This window comes from Myotis davidii, unplaced genomic scaffold (assembly GCF_000327345.1).
Source record: "Myotis davidii unplaced genomic scaffold, ASM32734v1 scaffold1377, whole genome shotgun sequence".
NCBI lineage: Eukaryota > Metazoa > Chordata > Mammalia > Chiroptera > Vespertilionidae > Myotis > Myotis davidii.
Genome location: NW_006288854.1, coordinates 52,726 through 79,453, shown reverse-complemented (window position 1 = coordinate 79,453; position 26,728 = coordinate 52,726). Strand labels below are relative to the sequence as shown.

Here is a 26,728-nt window from a genome sequence, read left to right as displayed (position 1 = left end):
TGCCAAGAACCTACAACCAAGATTACTTTATCCAGCAAAGCTATCATTCAGAAGTGAAGGTCAGATAAAGAGCTTCACAGATAACGAAAAGCTAAAGGAGTTCATCACCACCAAACCAGTATTATATGAAATGCTGAAAGGTATCCTTTAAGAAGAGGAAGAGGAAGAAAAAGGTAAAGATACAAATTATGAACAACAAATACGCATCTATCAACAAGTGAATCTAAGAATCAAGTGAATAAATAATCTGATGAACAGAATGTACTGGTGATTATAATAGAATCAGGGACATAGAAAGGGAATGGACTGACTATTCTTGTGGGGGAAAGGGGTGTGGGAGATGCGGGAAGATACTGGACAAAAATCGTGCACCTATGGATGAGGACAGTGGGTGGGGAGTGAGGGCAGGGGTGGGGCGGGAACTGGGAGGAGGGGAATTATGGGGGAAAAAAGAGAACAAATGTAATAATCTGAACAATAAAGATTTAATTAAAAAAAATAAAAATAAATAAAACAAAACAAAACAAAAAAAAACATGGCAGGTGCTCAATAAATACTTTAGTGAATGGTTATTAAGCTGTCTCCCCAAGCAGAAAACAGGTTCTGGAAGGATAGATACTGTGTCTTACAGATCTCCTTATCCTTCACACAGAGAAGGCACTTGTGGTCAACTAGGCTGGCCTATGGCTGGAAGGCCAGACCTTGCTTGAAAATGGTTCTTACAGACACCATGCTCTCTTGCCAATGGACTGGAAGGTTTCTCCTTAAGAGGAGCCTGCTCACCTCATTATTACCTTCTCATAATGTAGCACGGGAGGTGGCACACTTATGATAAGGTAATAATGAGGTGGCATAGTAGGAGCTCAGAAAAGATTTGATGAGTTGGTGAGTTGAAGAGAAGACTGGCTCAACACTTACTCCAGCGGAGATACAAGTACAGCTTTTCCATAAGAACCCCAAGCCTGTCTTCTCTCATTCTCATAAAAGGGAAGGAGGAGAGCATAAGACTGACCTAGAATTTTAACGGATAGGCTGTTGACCCTGTCTGTGGTCCTGGCGTCCTCACTGACCCAGAACCCTCCTTTGACCACAGACGTAGGTGGAGCTTTCCAGAACCTACGTTTCACCTTCACACCATCAAATTCAAAGATGTTCAAATTTCTAATTGTCTTAAAATTGCAATTTTATAGTTTGTTTGAATCAGGATCTAAATCAGATTCTATTATTGCTATTGATATGTCTCAGAGATAGTAAAAATATCCCCTGGCCAGTGTGGCTCAGAAAAGTTGTGGGTTTTATTCCCAGTCTGGGCACATACACAGGTAGTAGGTTTGATCCCTGGGGGTGTATACAAGAGGTAACTGATCAATGTGTCTCTCTCACATCAATGTTTCTCTCCCTCTCTCTCTCTCTCCTCCCTCCATCTTTCCCTCCCTTCTACTCTCTCTAAAAATCAATGAAAAGCAATATCCTCAAGTGAGGATTAACAATATATATAGCCGGGCCAGTGTGGTTCAGTGGTTGAACATGGCCCTATTAACCAGGAGGTCACAGTTTGATTCCTGGTCAGGGCACATGCCTGGGTTGCAGGCTCAACCCCCAGTAAGGGGCATGTGGGAGGCAGCCGATCAATGATTCTCTCATCATTGATGTTTCTATCTCTCTCTCCCTTCCTCTTGAAAAAACAAAAACAAAAACAAACAAACACACTCACACACACATATATATGGGAGGTGGGGGGAAGTGGATGGGGAGTATAGCGGAAACAACATTGGCCATGTGGTAATTATTAAAGGGAATGATGGTACATGGGAATTCTTTTATACCATTCTGACTACGTTTTTAAAAATCCAAAGATAAGGCAAAGTATTACTCCATTAACTATAGACCCATCAACACTCCATTTGAACCTCTTCTACTTCCCATCTCTCCTAACAGAGAGGTAACATGCTAGAATTGCCTTTGATATGTCCTATAATTACTCTAAGCTCACAATCGCCTCACTATCCCTGCTCCAGACCCCCCCGCCCCAATCCAAAGCAGTATTATTTCCGCTCCAGGGATCCTCTAGGCAGGGCGGGCAACAAGAAGGAGCCTGCTCTCTTTGCCTCTCAGCCAGCTCTGTTACTTGGTTGGCCAAACTAGGTCCCTCTGCGCTTCCTTCTCTACACCTGCTTACCTCTCCTTCTGCCTTTTCTTCAAGATGTTAAAAACTTACAATAAAAAACAAATACAAAATGCTGTAATTAATAGCCAATTCCAAGCCAACCCAGCATCTTTACTAATAAACCTCAACACTTGCAAAAAGAACAATAAATTCTGTCCCTCTCTGGTTCTGAGGTGGTCTCTTTTATACACTCTGTGTGTGTGTGAGTGTGTGTGTATGTATGTGGTAAGTGTGTGTACATATATATTTATTTCCCTTTATTTCCCATCCAGGGAGGGGCAGAATAATGAACTGCGTGCGTCAGGGAAGATGAATCTGAGATACTAGGGAGCAGTGCAGTAAAAAGATTAAAGTGTTATTATTGTTGGGTTTTTTTCCCCCATGGTCCATTGTGACAGCTCGACCGTCATCTGTAAAAAATGTCTCAGCGAGAGATAATCATCGGAAACTCAATAAAGCGTCAGGGGGAGCCTCAGCCCCCATCAATCATTGGGTGCCTGGAAAATTTCAGCCCTCTGTCTCCCTTCCTGCTATCCATATAAATGTCTCTAATATATTTTGTGTGGTGTGTGGGACCCATCCTTGATTTGGAACTTTTGATGAAAAAATATTTATACACAAAATATGTAAATCAGTTAAAAATCACAAGACTAGTTCTTTGCTACCCCATCCCACATTTTCTTATTTTTATAAATGCATCAAATTTATTCTTTTTAATAAAACATGTCAACTAGTCTATTTCCCTCTCCTAGTCAAATATACAGGTTTGGAGGGTTAGAAGGATGAACACAATTAACCTACTCACTGATACACTTAATCTTGTAGTTGGCCAAAAGGCCTGATGGATTGACAGTGTTCATCTTGGTGACTCTCTAGTGGACAGCACTGCTGAGAAATGACATGTAGAACCACAGCCCTGGAGGTGCAACAAGGCTATGACAATGATGAGGAAGAGTCAGGGACATTATAAAAAATAATAACTTGCTCAAACAGCTTTTGGTCTGGCAGATACCCAAGCTTTGGACAAGCCGGAGGTTCTGAGTTGACTACGAATGGAGCGGGGGGGAGGGGGGGGGGAGAACAGACTGATATGGTTGCTGGAGACAAGAGCAGGAGACAGTTCTGCTGATGTTTGACATTATCTCTGGGCCTCAGTGTCCTTTGGCACCTACATCATAGGGTTGTAGCACGTAGTATTACTAAATGTTGCTGCTGCTGTTAAAGCTATCACCATCAGCGTCACTGTATTATCACCTCCCCAATTCTCCACCCTGGAAGGAATCAGTTCCCATGGTGCCCTATCCTATAGGACCTCCAAGGCTCCTCTCTATCTGAAGGACACAAAGGCTAAGCATTTGATCTGGTCCCAGTTTACTAACTGCTCATTACTCCCTAAAATGAATCTTTTGCTGTGCGGATACTTCACCCTAACAAGTTTACTTGCTGGCCTGAAACAATTTTTCTGTTTCCTGCCTTTGAATGTTTTGGACATCCACACCTCTTCTCTGGTCACACCCAACTGCACCCACCTGCAGGCCCTCCATAAAACCTTATACTTCAAGGCTCAAATACCATTTTATTTTCTTGACTGCTTCAGCCAGAGATTGTCTTCTCTAAATTCTAGTCGTTCTTGTTATCTGTACCTCTGACTGAATCCTTGCTGAATAATGTCTTGGTCATGTCATTAATCTTAATTATTGTTAATCACTGTTCTTGCTAGCACCTTACATTTGCATGATACCTTGTATTTTCTCAAATTCTTTCATAAGTACTTCAATTTGATATTTACAATAAACCTGTGGTATAGGAAATATTCTCTACAGATGAGATAATCAAGGTTCAGATGGAAAAGAGAATTACCCAATGTCACACAGTCAGGTGATGAACAGCCATTCCTTGGACTCTAAATAATGTTGGCCTCTTTCTGAATAATAGGTTGTTACCACTGAAAAGCATTTGGAAGGCTGTGCCAAAGACTCTGAAGTTCTCATGAAGTTCCATGAGTGTATGATAAGGATAATGATGATGATGTAAAAACAGAAATTTACAATGATTCCTTCTATACTCTGGTTTTAGGCTAGGCATAAATATACTATCTCTAACTTTCCCAACAACCTTTATTTTACAAATAAGGGGACAGAGCCTCTGAGAGGTGCAGAAAATTGCTCCAGGTTAGCAGCTATTGTGTTCTATACGCCCATAATACAAGGCATAAGCATAGAGCCTCTCTAGGAGTGAAGCTTAAGTGGCAAAATAAGGTCTCTTTCAGGGAAGAGAAGGTACAGATGAGTTTTTAAAGCTTTTCAAGCACAAGGCCACAATTAACATCTGTAACCTAGCTCATACTACTCAAAGAGTGGGGGCTTGTTAGAAATGCAAAACCTCAGGTCCCACCCCAGACCTACTAAATCAGAATTTTTGGGCTCTCTAGATGACTCTTATTTTCTTGGAAGCCTTATTACTCCCATCTGAGTTTGTACTCTCCCCGAGTGTACATTTTCTCTACTGTGACTGAGTAAGCTGGGCACGCAGTGGGTGCTAGGTGGTTAACTTAATACTAAATAGATGAGCTAGAATGAGACCACTCCTTGGCATGTTCTGAGAGGGGGAGAAATATTAGAGAGCAGTTCCATTGCCAGTGGGGACTCCTAGCCATCTTCTGAATTCCAGGGCACCTGTCTACTGGTTTGTGATGCTCCAGCTTGCACCATCCTGTCCCCCATCTAAAGACACAGATGGGAGGTCGGCCACAGCAGGTGAGGACCTCCAGCCCCTGGAGCTGTGGGAAGGAGGCCACGTGGGCTGACAGGGATGATGATGGCGGGTCCAGCCTGGGAAGCCAGGCCCTCTAGCCCAGAAGGGCCCTATGCCAACCCAGTTTCTGTACACCTCATCTTTATTCAGCTGCCACTTGAAGCTGAGAAGAGAATCTGATTTATAGTCTGCTCTGGCCACGTTTCTGCCGTGTTTTATTGTTTTAATTGTACATATGAGAGGCACTCAGAGTGCTCGCTTGCATTTCTGACAGCCCCAGACATCCAATGTTTATAACAGTTACTTACAAGCAGCCAGCGGCATCCCTGGCTGGGCGACTTGTTTTCTGTTACCACTAATTTACTGCCTTGTCTACCTGAGGATTGCGGTCCACCACCCATCAGCCAGCCACAAGTGGAACTCTCCTGAAGTGGGCATGCGTGGGACTTAGGCACTGAGTGGAATGAGGTCAAGATCAAGGAATGAGCTGGTAAAGCAGCAGCTGTGATCTCCATGCTCCCCTCCACGTGTCCTCTCTCTGTGCCTTTGCTCAAGCTGTGTCACCTGCTTAGAATCTTCTTTTTCCCCCTCCTCATCACCTTCCAAAGCTCAGGTCAAATCCCACTACTTTTAAGTACATTACTTGCTCTGAAGGTGAGCCTACAGTTTCTAAAATCCTAAAGTCACATGGCTGACATGGACCTTGGAGTCCATATAACCCAATGTTTCAGGGCAAGAATACCCTCTACAAGCAGTGGTTCTCAACCTTCTGACCCTTTAAATATAGCTCCTCATGTTGTGACCCAACCATAAAATGATTTTCGTTGCTACTTCATAACTGTAATTTTGCTACTGTTATGAATCGTAAATATTTGATATGCAGGATGGTCTTAGGCAACCCCTGTGAAAGGGTCGTTCGACCCCCAAAGGGGTCACGACCCACAGGTTGAGAACCGCTGCTCTACAGAATCCCTGATGGATAGACATCTAGCCTCTGTCAGTGCCCCCTTGAGTGGTGAGCTGCTCAGTACCTCTAAGGCAGGTATTGAGCCTGCAGTACACTGAGCCAAAACCTACCTCCATAAGGAAATTCTTCATTAAAGGTCGCTATGCTTTATATGTGATTATTTCTAGTCATCCTAACAACCCTACAACATAGGTATTGCTATTCCTATGATACAAATGAGAAAGCTGAAATTCTCTCACTGAAGATCACATAGCTAGGGATAGCTTAGATGACTGCCTGGCACCAAAGCCCGACCTTTCTCCAGAACACCATTGTGCCTCTGAATATGCCACTTTAAGGCCTGGAGAAAGGAACAAAACAGCCAGGCCAACAAGATTTCTATGCCAAACAGTTCTGCATTGCCTAGACCAGCAAACCTACCCAGAAATATGAACACTGACAGGGTGGAAGATACTGTGATGTGCCTAGCTGAGCAGGCTCCTTATTAAAGAGCAATGGCCATATGTAAAACAGAAGCATTTCACAAGGAATGGGGCAATCAGTTACAAAGTCTCAGCAAAGAGGGCACGAGTTTCTTTTCTCTCCAGGCTATTACCTATTCTGAACAGGCAGAACAGATACAGAGCCTCTTTGAGAGAATATAAGACAACTTCTCCAATGCCCTTTGGTCCCCTTATCTGGGGACCAAATAATTTTCCTCTTCACACCTTAAATGCTGGTCCCCTGAGTAACGGACTTCTTTCCTTGGGCAGTTTCAATCACATCTACTGTTTTAACTCCAGCAAATGCCGGTGACTCCTAAATCCCTATATTCTGCCAGACTTCTCCTCTAAACTCCAGAGCCATACATCCAACTATTTACCCAAATCAGAAGTTGAGGTGTCACCATGGAGGCTTCCTTTTCCATCAATTCCCACATTCTACTGAGAACTCAAGCTCCTCCTAATATTTTTCTAAAATCTATTTTTCCATTCCCAAAGGTCACTTTTAGAAATCCCCAGAAATGATAGGTGCATTTTGGGGGAGAGGAGCTTAGCATCTCATCCAATTCTCAAAGGGGTTCATCATCCCATAAAGGTCGAGAGTCACTGCTAATCTCTCTCCTCCAATTCATCACCCATCTAGTCAGGATGGCCCATCTAAAATGCAAATGTAAACTGAGCATAACCTGCTTAAAATCCTTTGATGGCAGAAAACAGTATGAGCTTCTTAGAACTGCCTTACAAAATCCTTCCCATGTGGAACCCCAATTTCCTCTCCACTCTTACTTCTTGCCATTCTTCTCAGCAATGTGACAGAGGAGTCTACCTGTGTCACTCACCCATCCCATGTCTCTGCATATGTTGCTCCTTCTGCCTCGCAGGTTCATCTCTCTTAGTCTGCCTGGCAACTTCCGACTCATCCTTAAGGCCAATTCAGTCACTTACCCTGTGACACTTCCCAGACACCAGCCTGCTGTGAGGTAGAACTTATCTCTACCTATATCAGCGCTACCTACATCCTGTGTACATCTACCTTTGCATTTACCACTCTGCACTGTGGTGCCTTGTTTATAAGTTTGTCTGTCTTGACTGCGAGCACTACTGAGGGGCTAGACCATGTAAATTTATTTTCGTATTCCCAGCATTTGGCAGAGTGCCTGATACTCAGTAAATGCATGCTGGATTACAAATAAATAAAACTAATAAGCAATTACAACTGTAGAACACTTTACAATTCACACATCACATATTTATTCTTGATCTGCACAATATGATATGATAGACAAGGGATATATTATTGGGATTTAGGGAGGTCTTGCCAAGGTCACAAATTACAACTTAACCACCTCCTTTTAGCACTGAGCACAGGTTGAGGCCCACAGAAATATCATTTAGAAATTTGATGGACTCTGTTACTGTCTCTATGCTCCAATAGTGAAGGACTGTCCATCTTTCTTGAGCATGTGACCTTCCTGTGAATTTGCCTAGACACACTCTGGGCAAGGGGCTTGCACCTCTTGTTCTACTATACCCTCTTCCACATTTCCGTAAGTCAGGTAACTGCCTGTGAAAAGGTCAGTCCCATCTGAAGAAAAGAGAACAAGAGGATTCATTTGTTTCTGTCTATTTCATCGAAGAGAATGACTAAAAGCTGGGTATAGTGCTTGCATACAGTAGGCAACCAATAAATACTGGTTAAATGGATGAAAGAATGAAATATCTATACATGGAAAAAGGAGAGGAAAATATGGCTAAGAAGGAACTAAAGGCCCTGAGATGATTTGAAAGGACTATCACTCCATAGAGTCCATGAATTTGGATAGCAGAACACATCCGAACTGACATGCCAGGGAAAATCAGCTGAGCGGCCAGAAAACTGTGGTAGGCAAGGGTAGTCTGGAATTTTTTTAAAAAGTGCACAGAGGGGTCAATCTTGTAAGCTACAGAACAATGAGTTTATCAATGATTCCTGACAAAATTTCTAGAGTGTATTTTTTTTTAAAAACAGTTCTTAAACACTTAAGTACCAGTATGGGTTCCCTAAGGAGGAGACCAGACATTGCCAGAATTACCTAACATCCTCCTGAGAAAGGGTTCCTGGGCAAGAAATATGACAATTGCCAAACATATTTTTATTTTAGCAAGAAATCTGAGGAAATCTCTTTAAAATTTTGTGGACATGATAGAGAAATGAAGCTAGAAAAAAACAAAGTTTGGAAGATTTATAGTTGTGAATGTCAAATGATGCTTCAAATTTGTCCTGACCAAGTGCTCTAGGGTTCTATACTTGAATATAGTCCTTATAAACATTTTAATCAAAGACTAGCATGTAAAGTACATGATGGCAGGAATCCTAACTCAAGTGCCTAAAACAGTGATTGCTAGATAGACATGTAATTAATAAAAAATTTTCAGTGGATTGAGTGTCATCCACGCACCAAGGGGTCACTGGTTCATTCCATCAGGGCAAATGCACAGGTTGTGAGCTTGATTCCTCGCGGGGAGTATGCAGGAGGCAGCTGATAAATGTTTCTATATCTCTCTTTCTCTTCCTTCCTCTCTTTAAAATCAACAAAAACATATTTTTAAAAAAATTTAAATTTTGAATGAATAAATAAGTCTATAAAAAGCCTATTCACTAAGCCCTGGCCACGTGGCTCAGTTGATTGGAACATCATCCCATACACCAAAAACGTTGTGGGTTTGATTACCGGTCAGGGCACATACCTAGAATGTGGGTTTGATCCCCAGTCAGGACACATAGGGTCAGGGAGTGTACAGGAGGCAACCAATTGATGTGTGTCTCTCTCCCTCTCTCAATGAAATAAATAAAAACATATCCTTGGGTGAGGACTAAAAAAATTTTTTTTAAAGGAAGCCTATTCACTAATTTTGTAGGTCATACAAAATAAGCTAAGATACTTAATTTTTTAAGCTTTATTTCATGATAGTTATAATAGCCTTTCCCAATATTTTTGTTGTCTATCTATCTATCTATCTATCTATCTACCAACCTACCTACCTAGAATGTAGGCTGGCTAACATATAAGAGCTGAAAAGGTACAGGAGGTTGACAAAAAAAAAAAAAAAAAAAAGAAAGAAAAAAGGGAGGAAGGAAGAAAAGAAGTAAGCATTGTTCTAGGCACTATTGAGTTAAACAGGATCCCTGTCATCATGTATTTTATATGCTAGTCTTTGATTCAAATAGAAAGAGGGAAAGGAGGGAAGAAGGGGATGGAGGAAAAGAGGAAGGAAGGAGAAAATACCTAGAACAGGCATACTACAGCCTATGGGGCTAATCTAGCCTGTTGCCTATTTTTGTAAATAAAGTTTTATTGGAACATATCTATGTATATTCAATTGTGCATTGTCTATGGCTGCTTCTACACCACAATGAAGAGCTCACAAAGCTTAAAATGTTTACTATCTGGCTTTTTGCAGAAAAAGTTTGCTGACCATTGATCTACAATATTGATTGTAGTACCAACCAGGGCAGAATTATAAAGCACAAAGGTACAAAATGAAGACAGAGGGTGGAGATCATACAACAGCAGAAGTTGGAATAGATGGCTTCACAGCTCTGATATCCTATGAAATAAAAAACGCTTACTGAGCTCTGCTGGGATCCTGAGAACATGTGAGAAGGCACTCAAATAATCCCTTCCCTTCTTCCTGCCCTCCCTCTCAGCAAATGCTCCTTCTTGCTTTTTGGTAAGAGCATCTGAACAGAAGACAGAGCTAAAGCAGGCAGCAAAGCTGTGTCTGAGTGAGAAGAAGACAGCCCATAAGTGGAGTCCCCTCATATCAAACTGCAACTGTAGGGCAAATTTGGCACTCATAAATTCTCCTCTGCTTGAAACATAAAGTGAAGATAATTCCTCCAGTTCAGTGGGGATTCCAAAGAGGCATAGGTCACGGTCTACACATGGAACTGTCAGCTGAGGAGGAAAGAAAATACATGGGCAGATGAGAGTTCAAAAACCATACAAAAGGCCAAGATTTAAAGAATATTCAAAAGAGCAGCTGAGAGCAGGTTGCAATTATTGCCAAGGACAGGAAAGGCTCTGTGAAGGAACTAGCTGCAGAATGGAGTTTGACAGAAGTAGTGGCATTGCAGAGGTGAAGAGGCGGGGAAGAGCGACTTCACACTTCATCTGGGCAGCAATGCTCTGATGCTCTTGACATTCCCCTCATGCTGCCAATTTGAGGAACACCCACATCAGCTCTGACATCTCTTGCTCCCATTGGCTGAACCTCCCTCCAGGTCAATGTTCTGATCCTTAGGCAGTCAGCATGGATATGTGTCCTCCTGGTATCACTGCCAACCTTAAAGCAGCCACTTGCTCAGCTGCCCTGTTGCTAGAAACTGAGAGGAATTTCAGCCTCTGCGAGTGGTCCAGGGTAATGGCCAGGCAGTGGGGGACAGTGTAGATAAGCAAAAACTCAAATGTAAAATATTCATTTCTAACTGCAGTCAAAGCAACCTGCCATTTTCTCGACCCCCACTTTGGAAGAACTACTCACCAGAGACAACACAGACTGACTTGCCCACATACCCTCCAATAGACACATGACCAAGCCCTGGTACAGGTGCACACTGCTGCTTTCTTCTGAAGAAGTCCAAACAACCACCTACACAACACTCCAGGCAGACACTGATGACTACCCATTCTATAAGCATAGGCAACGAGGCACAGAGAAGGTCCACTATTTGTCCTGGGTCACACAGTAAGTTGAGGGGCCACTGCCCTCTGGGGGATTGTATTTTACATACCGGAAAAGGAAAAAAAAGCAGTATTCACAGTAGTATTGAAGGATTTCTGAGGCTGAGGAAACAAGTAAGGCTGCTTTCTAGTTCTGGGAGAGGGAAAGTTTACAGGAAATAGAGGAGGAACAAATCCACATTCCATGCAGTTGCCTTAATTATTTTATGGAAAACTGCTCCACTGTCCTCTCATCTGAGGTTCCACAGGCTGAGGTGCTTTTGGGAAAACAGCAGTGGAAGATTCCCCTCACACTCATTCATGAAGTCAGGCCTCTAATTTATTCCCCAAGACTTCTTTTTTTTTTTTATATTTTATTGATTTTTTTACAGAGAGGAAGGGAGAGAGATAGAGAGTTAGAAACATCGATGAGAAAGAAACATCGATCAGCTGCCTCCTGCACATCTCCTACTGGGGATGTGCCCGCAACCAACGTACATGCCCTTGACCGGAATCGAACCTGGGACCTTTCAGTCCGCAGGCCGACGCTCTATCCACTGAGCCAAACCGGTTTTGGCCCCAAGACTTCTTAAGTGACATAAATGATAGAGCCCAAAGGGGCTGTGATAGCCATCTGTTCCAAGATTTTTGGGTTCTCCATGAGTTTCCAGAAGATAAGGGACTTGCAGGCCCTCTCTGAGTTGCTGGTAGAGCTGGCACAGAGCAAGGTTGCTTGGAAGCCACAGGGAGGAGAATGCTCAGAACAGCAGAGTAGCCCGCCCTTACCTTCCAAAGAATGGATTCCCTGCTCCTTGGCAGTCTTGTAAACACTGCTGAAATTGTCTCCAAGGTTTGGGTCAGCACCAGCAGCAAGCAGGACCTGTACCACACTGGAAGAAATCAGAAAGACAGAGTGTCAAAAGCAGGAAAGACCCAGGAAGTATGATTCTGAAGCATGTTTGAGGATTAGATTTTGCCTCTACTCATGAATGACACAGTGGAAAGAACATTAACTCTGCAAGTGTCAAAGGCAGAATTAGAAAAGTTGGCCCTGAAACTTACTAGCTGAGAGGCTCTGGACCAGTTATTTAACACCTCTCCAAGGCTCAGTTTCCACAACTATAAAAGACAAAGTGTTTATTCAACATTACTTATCCAATGCTATATTCTAGTCACTGTTCCAGGTGCTAGGCTAATGCTGGCTCACTTATTTGCTGAATGGATGAATGAATTTCAGTAATTCAAACACAGTCCTCGGAAGTAAGTAGAAGAACCAGAATCCATCTCCCTCGTAGCTGAGTTCTTTCACATCTGATCTAACATGGTCAGGTGAGTCTCCTATGTCTAATACCATACCTAAAAGGATCTCCTGATGGGCAACTGTCACAGGTAATTTATTCAGGATATGGATTAAAATCCCAAAGAGAAATGAAAAGGGTCTTTAAAGCAGCTAAAATCCATGTCTAAAACTCATATATTTAATTCATAGCAAAATCTGCCAGGTTCTCACATGGAGACTATTTACTCTTAGTTTACACACAATTTGGATAGGACTGGCATTAGTCTTCCTGTTTCCCAGAAGATTAAAAGCCAAGAGGGGCCGAAACCGGTTTGGCTCGGTGGATAGAGCGTTGGCCTGCGGACTGAAGGGTCCCAGGTTCGATTCTGGTCAGGGGCATGTACCTGGGTTGCGGGCACATCCCCAGAGGGAGATGTGCAGGAGGCAGCTGATCGATGTTTCTCTCTCATCAATGTTTCTAACTATCTCTCTCCCTTCCTCTCTGTGAGAACTCAATAAAAAATATATATATATATATATAAAGCCAAGAGGGTACAAAAGGGTTGTTATAGATAGGTAAACTAACTGAAGGCAGCGAGAAATAATATCTGATCAAGAGGTAGTGTGGTACAGAGTTTAAGAACATTGGCTTTAAAATCTGGGGCAATCTAAGCAACAACATGAATAATGACAGCAATGGATTACAACCCACTGAGTAAAATAAGATTTCAGGAGTCCATATTGAAAATAATATGTCAAAGGGGGAGAAGGGAAAACTCTTCCTTACTGTAGAAAGTAATAAATGTTGACGAAAGGGTGGAATTAGAAAATCATCATTTTGCAATGTCATTTTATCAGGGATAACAAGAGTATCTAGTTCACATGGCTGTGTTAATCTACATAAAGTGCTTAGAATAGGGACTGACATATAATAAGTGCTCAACAAATGTTAGTTATTACTTCTATGTACCTGGCCCTGTGGTTAGGCTGTGGGGAAATAAAGAGAAGTATGAACTAAGATACTTAAATTGGGAAGACAGTATGCCATTTTATAATAAGCATAGAGAGACTTGGGTTCAAACCAAAGCTCTATCATTTACTGACTAGGGTTCTGGAGAACTTAGTACACCTCTGAAGACCCCATTTCCTTACCAGAATAATGGAGATAATGATGCCTCCCTTGTAGGTTGAGATAAGTATGTAAAACTCCATGGTGCCTAGCACATAGAAGGAGTTGCACAAATATGAGCTCTCATCCCTTTGTTCATATAATCCTAGTGGTAATAACTTGAGTCTGGGCCAAAGTACACACCAGATTTGTACTTGACCAGCCCCAGGATTCATGCTGATATAGCCCTATATTAAGAAGGCAGCTCTTCTATATTCCGCACAAGTTAGCTTGCTTTAAAATCTAAGACAGAAGGGTTTGTCGATCTAAACTCAAAGGGACATAATTTGGTTAATCCTCAGCTGTTGTATCCAATCATTGTTCAATCACACCCCCTCCCATGGCAGGCTGTCCCTCCAGGCAGCTAGTGTCACTAACTGTGCTACCTGGGCCTCTTCAGGTTCATGAGTATTGATTCTATCTGTCCAATTTGCAGGCTGTAAGACGTGTCCAAGCAACCAAGTATGCTGTCCTTGGCCCCGGAGGGCAGACAGTGGTCTGGCAGGATGGGGAGAGGAGAGTGACTAGACTCAGCCCTGGGGCTGCTAATACAATCAAAGGGAATGGGCAATTCACTTCACAAACTTGAAGGCCAAAGAGGGTAAGCATCTAAGCTAGTAACTCATTCTGCAACCTCAGAGAAGATTCCCTTCACTTTTAATAAAACTCAAAAGACAGCAGACCCACTGTGGGATAGAGCTAGGATTAATGGAACCGTGGCTGCTCGGTGGCCAAGAGTGGCACCAAACACTTTGCCAGATGGCTAGTAGGCTTTTCATTTAACAGCCATCACATACATCCAACCCAGAGCTCCACAGGGATCAGGCCATTCTTAGAGAAGCCAGAACAGATCAGGCTGGAGGGCTACATGACTATGATGAGTTTTGGTGACCAAAAGAAATTCATGGACCTGTGGGCTGCAACAGGGCAGAAGCAGAGTAGGAAACTAGCCAGGTGAGAGAAAGCCAAGGCAAGGCTAGAGGCGCCAAGAATTTCATAGTCAAATAGAACCACGGGGACAAAAACCAGGCAGCAGAGATGTGAATCAGAGAGTCAGAAGCCAAGTCAGATGGCAAGGACTGGAAACAGGCAAAAATAGTAAACCACAAACAAAGTAAGGAACCAGAAACCAAGGAATACACTGGTACCATAGGGCAAGGCAAACGAAGCAGTAACCTGGAGCAGTAGTGAGGAGACTGGAAATGAAGTGATTTCTGCCTCTGACATTTTTTGCTGAAGTAGAAACAAATCCCCAAATTTAGAATTGCTTTTGGGAGAAGGTGAATTCCATGGGGAGATGGTGAGCTGGCCCACCTGGATGAGAAGAGGAGTACCGGGTCAGCCATAAAATTAGAATCTGACATCACAGAGGGAGGCAGGCCCTGCTATTCAAGGTGATTCACCAGAGGACAACTGCAGCCTCCCCTCTGTTCTGGTGCTGGCATACTGGCTGACATTTTGTAGTTTAGGCACTATGCCTTAAATTTAAGTAGCTGGTACCAAATGGGCTATGGTGTATGAGCTAGGCCATCATAGTTTTAACATTAAAGGGGGCAGAGGACACCATGAAAACATCTCCACTCAAAGGAACTATACTGACTACTCCACAGGTATTCACTGAGCAAAGGCTTAAGAGTATTTCTTCCAGCCAGCTCTGGTGTTCTGTGAAAAGATGCCTACCAATGCCAATATCAACCTCAAAGGCTAGAGATAATATCCAGATGCACTATTTCCCTTACTAAATGAAGAAATCAAAAAATGTTTATAGTAGCTCAAGAGAATGGGGGTTTGTCCTTTAGTGATTTGGCTCTAGCAACAGTGCTTGCCTTCATGTGGCCATCAGAATCTGTTCTGTTCTTATCTCCCCATGAGTGAATTGACGCACCAAAAGGACTGAGCCATGCAAATATTGAAGGTGAAGTTTGTGGGGGATAGATAGCACCAAGCTGACAGGCTCACAGTAGAGCAGCAACAGGACAAAGCTAGCCATGCTGGAGCTGGGGACAGGCAGGCAGGAGAATGCAGGTCCAGAGAGCCCAAGACCTCAGCAAGTTACATGTGTGAGTAGGATTGGTAGGCTTTGATTCTAGGCTGAGAGCTATTTTCTCTCTGCCTTATTTCTACTGCCTGCTGGTACAAGTAAATATTTTCTCAAGGGTATAGTGTATAGCTAAGTAAGAGGAAGACAGTAACCTAATAATGAAAGCTGACATTTGTATATACTTGTTATATGCCAGGTGCTATTTTAAACACTATATCTATTTTAACACATTTACTCTTCACAACAATCCTATGAGGTAGGTTACACATAAGAAAACTGAAGCACTAAGAGGTTAAGTAACTTGTCCAAAGTCATTCAATAGTAAGAGGTGGAGGTGGAAACAAACCTGGCAGTTTTTCTACAAAGTCCATGTTCTTATCATCCGCTATATTGCCCCTCACTTCTCTATATTGACTCCCAGGTAGCTGTCTGTAGAAGCACTTTGTCTCAACTCAGTTTTTAGCAACCCAAGAGAAAAATTAGGCAAACTTATAGTCAATTCCCAGAGGAGAAAGCAAACAAACAAAAAGTATATTAAGAGATAGCCTCAAACTCATTAGTTATAGATAAATGCAACTTAAAATGAGATATCACTTCAAATTCATCGTATTAACAAAAGTTAGAAAGCTGAAAAATGCCAAGTGTTGGTGAGGACATAGGGTTCTGAGACTCTTCATGCACTGTCAGGGGAGAGACTGGTGCAGCCATTCTGGAAGCTAATCTTATAATACTTTTGTCAAATCAAAGTACCTTACCCTATAGCCCAGCACTTCTCCTTCTGAGTATAGATATCCCAGAGAAATTCTTACACAGGTCCATAAAGGGCAACACACAGGACGTTCAGCACAGCATTCTGTGGTAGTGGGGAGTTGCAGACAATCAAGTGTCCATCACTTGGGAATGAATAAGTTAAATGTGGTAGGCACACACTGAAACATGATGCAGCAGTTAGAAGAAACAGGCTGGATATACGTGCAGCAACATGGATAGATGATTTTTAAAAGGCCCTATTTCCTTTCCCCTTCTATTATCATTAATTGAACCTAGCAATCTGATTATTCCTTCAGGGAGTCTCACAACTGCAGAACTTTTGATTGCTAAGCTGATAATGATCTTGGAGAATTAAGGATCTAGTGAAAACAATGAACTACCTGAGCATTAGCTATCAGATGTGCCACTCCGCCTGCTGAGGGCGTCCCCCTGCTTCAACTGGCTAGTCCTCATTCACTGGCAGGGCTCCTCAGTGACTGTCACCAGCTCAACTGAGCCTTCTCTGTCTTCCAGGCTGGATCCACCCCCTTACTCTTTGTCTGCACAGAACCCAGTACTCACCCCTATGGCAGGTGACCCTCATCCCAGGATATTGTCATTTCCTATTTACTTTTATTTGCCTTTCTCACTACACTATCAGGTAAGGGCCATGTCTCAACCTTCTTTCCCAGCTCCCAATAGATGTTTTCTGAATGAGTGCATGAATAAATGAAGGAGGAATAAATAAAATCATTAACTTATTTGGTGGGAAATGGGGGAGAAAGGTGTAAAGCAACTGTCTCAGCCCTACCCAGCCCTCTCCCACCAAACAAGGCCACAGGCAGCTTAGCTGTGGAAAACCTCCATCTTCCTCTCCTGAGCACCAGCCCCTTCCTGGGCTACAGGCAATTCCTAGACAGAGCCGAGAAAATGAACAGGACAGTGGCCCCTACATGGCAGTTCCTGGGAATCCTGGAACTCTCTCTGGAGCCACAGCTCCCATGAAGCCCATTTTAATTTGCTGATCAGGCTGTCGATGAGATTAGAGGCGGGAGCACATGTAGGAAGGTTGGCTCACATTGACCTTGATGAGCTCCCACTTTTAGGGCAGTGGGATGTCACAATGCATGGGAGGACAGCTACATTGATCGATGTTAAGGCTTTCTGCTCTCAGTGGCCGGAGGGGTTTGGGGTCAGCACATTGTTTAAGAAAGAGTGAGGAAGCCTGTGGTGTGAGCTGAGGCCTATGCTGGGCCAGGCGCGTGTCAAAGACGGCTGGCGAGCAGCTGGAGTTGGTGAAGCAAGAAGGGCAGTGATCCCAGCTCCAGGTCGTCTCCACACAATGTTGAGCTTCAGGAGAAGCTCCGCCAACTCCTCCTCCCTCTACCCCCCACATCCAAAGCACAGGGTCACTGTGATGAGTGTCATGGGTCCCAAGGAGAAGACAAAGAGTTGACCTATTCTCAGCCCAGTGCACACTTCGGTGAGGGGAGGAAGCAAAGAGGTCACAGCTCACGAGGTTTGCTGGAAAGTCAAATGAGCTGTGTCTCATTTGGCCTACTGGCTAGTCAGGAAATCAGGGTGGCCAGACCAAAGACAAATGGCATGTATTACAAATAGAGGTCCTGTGGCAGTGGGCATGAGCTGGGGGTGAAGCAGTTTTCTTTTTAAAGCCAGCTTCCTTAGGCAACTAACTAAAGATTAGGGGGAAAGCAAGGTACTTGTGTAGAAAATGTGCCCACATTTCCTTAAATGAGGATAATAATCTTTTGTTTACTTCCCTCAAAAGGTAAAGATCAGTAATCATAATAAAGTAGCCACAGAATATTAAGCACTTTACATTCACTATTTCAGATCCATATAACCACTTGCAATGAGGTACTAGTCTTATTTTATAAATGAATAAACTGAGGCTCAGCAAGACAATATGAGTTACCCATGTATACACATTAAATAAGCACATGGCCTGGCTAGTGTGGCTCAGTGGTTGAGCATCGACCTATGAACCAGGAGGTCATGGGTTGATTCCTGGTCAGGGCACATGCCCGGGTTGCAGGCTTGATCCCCAATAGGGGGTGTGCAAGAGGCAGCTGATCAATGATTCTCTCTCATCATTGATGTTTCTATCTCTCTCTCCCTCTCAGAAATCAATAAAAATATATTTAAATAAGCACATGAACCAAGATTCAAATTAAGGTCTGTCTGGGGCCAAATCTGGTGTACATTCCCCTAAACCACACGGGCTTTCATCCATTCAATCATCCATTGGTCTGTTGTGTTAACCCATAGTTACTGAGCCCCTACTATGTGCCAGGGACAGTGATATTTTCAGATAGTAGTTAAAGTAAAATAGAGCATAGCAGCTAGCCATGAAAGGAAATCCAATTCAGATGGAGAAGATCAAAATTAATGATGGACCCAGACAAGATGAGATAATTTGGGGTAAGGCTCAAGAAAGGCATGACACATTAAGCAGAGGGCCACGAAATCAAGATCAACCATCACAGGATTTCCAGGACAACCCCGGTTTCACGTCCTCAGCCTAGTTCTAAACGCCCTTTCAACCTGTAGTTAAAAAACCCTTCCATGTCTTTCAACTGATGGGCCAATTTGGTTAAGCTCTGGTTGTTAGGGATTCTTACTATAGTATGAGCCCAGACTGGGGTGTCTCTAGGCAAATGACCCATGAGTATAATGGGGCTGGTTTATCTCTTATACACTGGACAAAAGGAACAACAATAAGAGAACAAAAAAAATTTTTTTTTCTGCAGCTTAACTCTTTTCTTAGAAAACCAAAAATACTAATATCAGCAGCAGATGCCTACTATATGTACTATGTGCTAGGTACTGCACTAAGTAGTTTTGTGTGTATTTTAATCTTAGCAACCAACCTACGCTGAGGTAAGTGCTATTATTCTCATTTTGCAGATGAGGAAACAGAGCTAATAAGAGGTAAAGTTAGGTTTTAAACTCAGTCTCCTTCCAAAGCCCTTGTTACTTACTATGCCACACACAACTGGATGATGTGCTCCCCAAAGCAGGGACTGTGCCTGACCATGTTTCCTTGCACACAGGGCCTAGTACATATATATGTTGAATCAATTCACTTCTGGGGCCTTAATACTACACTGTTGATGCACACGTTGAGTTTTCAGTCAGTTTCTCGGCTTATATGCTAGTATTGTTAAGTTGGGTCTTGCTCAATCTGAACTTTACAGTTGGGTTTTTGTTTTAATTGTGACTAAAACACTCATCCCTGTTCATTTTTATCAGCATAGATTTACCCACTGCTCTAGCCTACTGACTTCTTCTTTTTCATGTCCCCAATTCTTTCATCCAACATAATTGCTACCTCTTTAAGCTTCATTTAATCTGTCAAATTGATAGGCATTTATCCATGGTCTCAACGGAATCAGTGATACAACTACTAAATACGACAGAGCCCCGTGGCTCTGATGTCTCTAAAGAAGAATGCAGGAGTGAATCATATCACAGTCCCTAGAAATGAAAGATCTTTCCCCCAGCAGCTGAACTGGGTGATCACTGGATGCTCTCCTGATACCCTGGATCCCAACTGATACTCTCCATGGAGAGCGGTGAACACAGAACCCCAGGACAGGATGCAGCATTGGAGAAGTGGGGGGAGGGGAACACACCCTGAAGTTGTCATGTTAGGCAAATGAGCTGGCACTGCTTTCCAGGGAGCAGTGTCTTGGGTTGCCTGAGGTTAAGGCATGTGCCTGCCAAACTAGAATCGGGTGCATGTTGGAATTGGAATATCATTACTACAAAACAGGATTATCTTGAGCAACGATTCCAAATGGGATTAGAAATGACTCTTTGTTACTCAGAGATAATCAGCCACAGCAGCAGCGGTGGGTGGGAGAAATGTCAAGCTTGGCACACTTTTCTGGGGGGCATGGTGCTGGCATCTAGGCACCTGGCCAGCACCCTCACCCACCCTCCCTTGCTGGGAAATACTGGGCACTGTCCTGCATTGGGCAGGTGGCCACCTGGGACAAGAGCCAGCACCCATCAAAAAGCCCTACTCTGGGGTCCCATGTTCTAGGCCAAGCTTCTCAGATAAAGAGGACTAAAAAAAGAATCTCCAAAGCCCTCCCGCAGTAATAAAAATAATAATAAAAGGCAAACCACTACTACTATACTACTACTAACTAAAGTAGCAAACCATTACCAAGTGATTCCTATATGACAGGCACTATTCTAAACACTTACATATATTTACAAATTTATACCTCAAAATAGCCCACTGAGGTAGATCTATTTATCATTTCCATTTTATGGCTGAGTAAACAATCACAGATAAGTAAAAGAATTTGCCAAGGTACCTACCTAGTAAGAGAAAGAGCTTGGATTTGAACCCAAGTAATCTGGCTCTAGCACTCAGAGCTGTACCACGTGCTAGACTGTCACAGCCTGAGAGGAACATGGTCAATGATGGATAAGGCCTTTCCTTCACACTTCTGGTCTCCAGACCCTGTCAGTTCTCCTACTAGCTCTGGTACACTCCTACTTTCTCACCTTTGTGAACCTATGCTCACAATGGCCCAACTTCCAGAAATGCTGTCCTTACCCTCCACCTTTAACGATCAAAATCATGTTCATCTTTCAAGATCCACCTCTTGTGAAAGGGCCTCCTTTCATGATCTCCCCTCAGCACTCTAGATGATCTTCTCTGGGGCACTGACCACATTCTGCCTCATTTAAAGTGAGACTTGTTTTATCCCTTTTCTGTCAGCTTTTTGAGACAAGGAGAGTGGTTTGTCTATTTTTAAATTTCTCATAATCATTCTACACATAGCTATCATCAAGAAACTCTGACTGAGATTATTTGACTCCTGGTCCCAGCAACTGTTGGTCCATCCCATGGTCTTGCTGCCTGCCCTTCCCTCCATAGGCAGTCCAGTCTAGTGGAAAGAATAAGGGCTTGGGGCTCAGAGACCTGGATTCAAATCCTGATTCACTCTTTCACTTACTAGACAACTATGAGCATCTCTGAACTTCATTTTCCCTATCTGTAAAATAGGGATAATAATTCTTCCCTTTTAGGATTGCAGTGAGAATTACAGACTACATGGGAAGTGCTTAACATGGGCCTGGCACACACTAGGCACCCAATCATCCACAGCCATCATGATTACTACCACCCAGTGATCAGACAGCATAAAGCCCAGCCTCCTCAGGCGGAAGGAAGCACCACTCTGCAACAAGCAGCCAGACCAAAAATAGGCTGGGAACCCTGGGAAGAGGCTATAGGCCACTAAGGTAGGAGAGACCTCTATGTGATCAAGCCCCCTGAGAACTTGAAAGACAGGTGTAGGAGTGTTCTACCTCCTCTGTCTCTGGCCAGCAGCAAGGACAGAGAGCCTTCCAGGGAGATTGCCCCTAGTCCAGCTTGCAAGACCAGCATTGGCTCTTTGCTCTAAGAACACCTGTGGAGTTGGTCACACAAAGGCCTGCAAAACCTCTGCAGGACAGCAATCTGGCTTGGGCTGCTGGGTTCTTAAAGATAGGGTTTAATGCCCTCCTCCCCTTAGTAAGGTGGAGGGAAAATAAGCAAATGCTAAAAATAAATGACTGCTGTGCGAGGGAATTAAATGGTCTTTAGCCAAGGATGGTAGCATTTTAAAATTAACAAAGCCCAGGTACCACATCCAGGAAGGCCTTGGCAAATGCGTGTTATCCACTCATTAGCTCAGCTCCTCAGGGACCTTGGCCAAGCAGGGAAGGCAGTGCCGGGAAGCAGTTCTTCCGATGCTGATGAAATGCACTTCGGGAGAAAAGGCAGGAGGAGGGAGGGAGACTCATGTGGGGAATTTCAAACAGTTCTGCTGGAGCTTTTTGCTCTGCCTCACGGTCTCACCTTCTCTAAGGCAGGGGCTTTCAAAGCAACCAGCAAGGCCAGGTGGACTCAAATCTGAATCTCCCGCCACCCATTCTTTGGGGATGTTTGGTTCCTGAGGTACCATAATGGCCACACTGTTTAGGTGATCTCCCTGTTTGGCAGTCCAGGGACAAGTTGCCCAAGAATGATGTGGGGTGGGAAGGAAGCTTTCAGTCCTGTACCCTGCACTTTCTCCTTACTATAAAGAAGAATCATATGACGCTTTGTGAATTTATACAAGCCTACTCTATACCATGTGTAAAGTGAATTTATCATTTCATTATTCATCAGTAATTATACTTCATGACACCAAGAATCGTGTGAATTCACAAATCTTCTCTCTTAACAATCAAACCATACAGTACTCTAATGTGAGATACAGCAGTAAGAATTCCAGGTGGTCATAAACAATAGAATTCATTTTGACACTACAACATGTATTGTCAGTATGCCACTAGTCACAATTAATGAAAAATAGAGAGGGATGACCTTTTTAAAAGTTTTTTTTATAAGTCAGTCTAGTAAAGTATCAATTATCATAGTAAAATTCACCCTTTTAAGATGTACAATTTGATGAGATTTGGTTGTATAGCCACCACCATAAGCAAGACTTAGAATATTTTTATCACCCCAATAGGAAAGACTTTGGGCCCTTCCTCCCGCTCCTAAACACTTACCTGATTTCCGTCCCTAAACTACTTCTTTTCCAGACTGTCATATAATTGGAATTAAAGTAGGTAGCTTTTTGTGTCTGGCTTTAAGTTAGCACAAAGCTTTTAAGATTTGTCCATGTATTGCATGTATGAGTCGTTTGTTCTTTTTATTGCTGCATAGTAGTTCAATGTATGGATGCACCATAATTTGTCCACCCATTAACCAGTTGATGGATATATGGGTGATTTCTAGTTTTTGGTGATTATGAATAAAGCTACTTTAAATATTTACATATAGGCCTTTCTGTAGATGTATGTTTTTATTTCTTGTGGACAAGTACCTGGGAGTTGGTATTACTGGGTTGTAAGGTAAGAAACTGCCTTTACCTTTATAAGAAACTGCCAAAGTGTTTTCCAAAGTGGCTATACCATCATGCACTCCTATCAGCAATGATGACAATTTGTTCTGCAACTTTGTCAGCACTTCGTATTGTCAATTTTTCTAAATTTTAGCCATTGTAGTTAATAGGTATGTAGTGGTATCTCATGATTTTAATTTGCATTTCCCTAAATGACTAATGCTGAGTATCTTTTCATGTGCTTTACCATCCATCTCTTTTTTTAGTGTCTGCACAAATCTTTTGCCTATTAAAAAAAATTGAGTTGTTTGTCCTTTTCTTACTGATTTATAAGAGTTCTTTATATCTTCTGGATATCATTCCTTTATCAAATGTGTTTTTGACAGCTTCTTTTTTGAGGAATTAGAAATTATAAGGATCTAAATCATACCATTTTCTTTCTAAACCACTATCCCCTGCATATACATGGTTAAAGGGAATAGGAAAGACTTAAACTTTCAATTTACAAATACCTAGTGCTACTGGACAGAGGATCAAACAATACACTTGGTACCTGCTAAAACTCATGAGACTATTTTTACTTCCACTATAAACATCCAACCAACATTAGGTTTTAAGGAAAGCTACATCTGGAGAAATGGCTCTCCTATAAACAGCTTTTGACCTCCCAGGCTCTGCACCTCCCAAAGCCCTGTTCTGGTCTGCCAGGCTCCTGGAATGGTCAATAGTCGTCACACTCCATTGCTGGCCATTGTCCACTGGGAAAGGTAGGAGGCTCCCAATCCATCCCTCAGTGGAAGAGCAAACAGTGGAGCCTGTGGCTGCTTGGACATCAAAGTTGAGCAAACAGGCCTGGGCAGGCCCTGCCTCTCCGCCTATACATCCTGCAAATGCCGTATGAAGGAGCTTCCCTGAGGGGGGTGATGACTTTCAGCTTGCCATAGCGCACATCAAAGTTTGCACCACACACGAACTGGGTGCATGGGTTCGAATCAAGTCGCCCAAAAGCGGATACTCAGCCATTGTATCCAGTTTTAATCCTGTGTTTTCCCAAGTAATTAAGCCTTCTTGCTTATGAACTTGTGACTAAGTAAAGCATCACTGAGAGGTTGTAACATCAAAGTGCCTTCCACCGTCTGTCCATGTTTGATAAAATTGGATTTCTTTTCCTCCTTAAATAAAAACTAATTGAATTTAACTCAAGGCTGGGTATATTTGCACGAGCCAGTAAAGGCTATGCTAATTCACAGTGATCATCCTGGGACCCTGTGGCTTAGCCTTTAGCTGGACTGGGTCAGAGTACAACACAGAATGAGGCACCCAGTCTCAGGTTAAATAAATGCCTGTGGCATGAGGCTTATGGAGAGCACACTGTGGATGGAGAGTGCTGGCAAAAGGATTTTCCTAGTTAGAAGGTTGGTTAATCTTTGGCAGAATGGCTACTGAAGACAATGGCCATCACATTATTCATGTCCTTGATGTCAGCAGTCCCAGTAAGCTTAAGGCAAAGGTTGTAATGCTTATTATCTGAATCTCCTCATAGCCTGGCACATCAGCACCTGACACAGTATAGTTTGAAAAATATTACTGGATGCATGAAGTGATAATATGAAGGAATGTCAGAACAAAGTTCCCCTCTCCTGAAGAACCAAACTCTCTGTCCCTTGTTTGCCATGCTCATTGGAGAACTCCAATCTAAATTAATACTTGATTTCACTAATTATTTGATTTACAGTGAGTGTGGCATGGTCCCATTTTTGTAAAATTACACATACACACAATGATCAGTCTCTAGATAGAGGGAATTCAGTTCACTGCTACTTTCTTCTTTTATATTATTTTTACAAAAACAATAAACCTATTTTCGGAAAAGAGAATCTCTGGTTCAATCCTGATACAATTATCTTTCCTTTTACCAATATGATTTCTGATCTTGATCCAGTTTAACTCTCCTGTGTACATTTATATTTGTATTTTAATTTACGTCACCTCAAACCCTTTTTGGAAATAAAAGGAAGAAATAAATTATAAATTAAGTTCTCATATAGACTTTTAAAATTTTTGTTCTATAGCACTGTGTTCTCTATTCAAACTAAAATAAAATAGTACTATTCAAAATTAAATAAGATAACAAATACATACATAAATAAAAGTTCACATGAAGTTAGTCTCCTTAAGAATAGAGACTATTCTGTTTTATGTCCCTAAGGATTTAACATATTAAGCAAGTGCTCACTAAAGGCAATAAAGCAGTTAAGGATGAAATGATTAGACTACTTTCAGGATCTCTCCCTTGAACTTGGACTGCCAATATTCTAAAGATGACGATTCTCTGCTTTTAGTCTTGAATCAAGGGCTACCCCTCTACCTTCCCTTCATCCAAACTCAATTAAAAGGTGGTGGCATTTCAGGCCTGGCCAATATGATTCCAGAGGGTTTGGTGACTGGTTAGATTAGCATCAGCACACCTCCAATAAAGAAAAACTTTATTGGTAGGTTGTGCTGGTATGGAAGTGATAATTCTTTAGGACTATTCCCAGGATGCCTTACCAATGGGCCTACCCACTCTTATTAATGTACTCTTGAGATTCCCTTTTACCAGATTCTACTTTTCCTTTTTTCCATAGCACTTCTTACCTTCTAATATATTATGTGGGTTACTTATGCACTATGTTTATTGTCCGTCCCTGCCTCTCTCTATTCAGGGACCACCATCTGTATAGAAATAAGCTCTATGAAGGGGATCTTTGTCAAGAACAGTGCCTGGCAAACAGTAGGTGCCCCCCAAAATTTGTGATACGAATAAATAAGCCAAGCTGAGAGTATGCTATTTTCACTAAAAATCTGTCTTCTCTGGGTACTGGAAGAAAGAGGAGGGCACAAAATGAACACTTAATCACCAATAATTAGTTCTAGGAACCAAAGCAAATAAATACAAGCCAACACTCTCACTTTGCTCAATGAACAGCACTGATGTGCTAATGGCCCTGGATAAAGACAGGCCATCAGTTAAACCAACAACTCATTAGATTCAGAAAGAAGTGTCCCCAAAGCACATTGCTACTAGCTATCTGTTCACTGATTGACAGTACTCTTAAGTATAGTGTTATTTGCAATTCTGTTCCAATATTGAAAATATACTACACATAAGGGCACACTCCTCCCAACCCCTTTTCTTCACCACTGTCTGTCTCTTACAGATGGAGACACCTGCAAGCTGGGAAAGACTAGTGGGTAGGGTGGAAGTGGTGGTAAGTGGAGTATCAGTGGTAGAATAAACGTGCATTTTTGCATAGAGAGGTCTATGTGAGCTGAGAATAGCAACTCACCAGTTGTAACCTGTAGCACATATATTATTATCTCATTTGATTCTCATGAGCACATAGCGAGAATCTACTCTGCTGCCAGATTCAGTCCTCTCACACCCTCTGCTTCGATAATATCCTGTTCACACTGCTCTGACACCACTGGTTACGCTATACTCTCTCTACCTGCCTTCC

The 26,728-nt window shown here is 42.6% G+C and overlaps 1 protein-coding gene across 1 annotated transcript in view; it reads right to left on the bottom strand.

Moving 5' to 3' along the window:
• The window catches only part of CLPB (ClpB homolog, mitochondrial AAA ATPase chaperonin), a 156,229-nt gene that overhangs the window by 91,300 nt on the left and 38,201 nt on the right, over positions 1 to 26,728 (bottom strand). Inside the window, exon 4 of the mRNA XM_006761033.2 lies at positions 11,860 to 11,963. Coding sequence (XP_006761096.1) covers positions 11,860 to 11,963 — 104 coding nt within the window. The remainder of the gene's footprint in view (positions 1 to 11,859; positions 11,964 to 26,728) is intronic.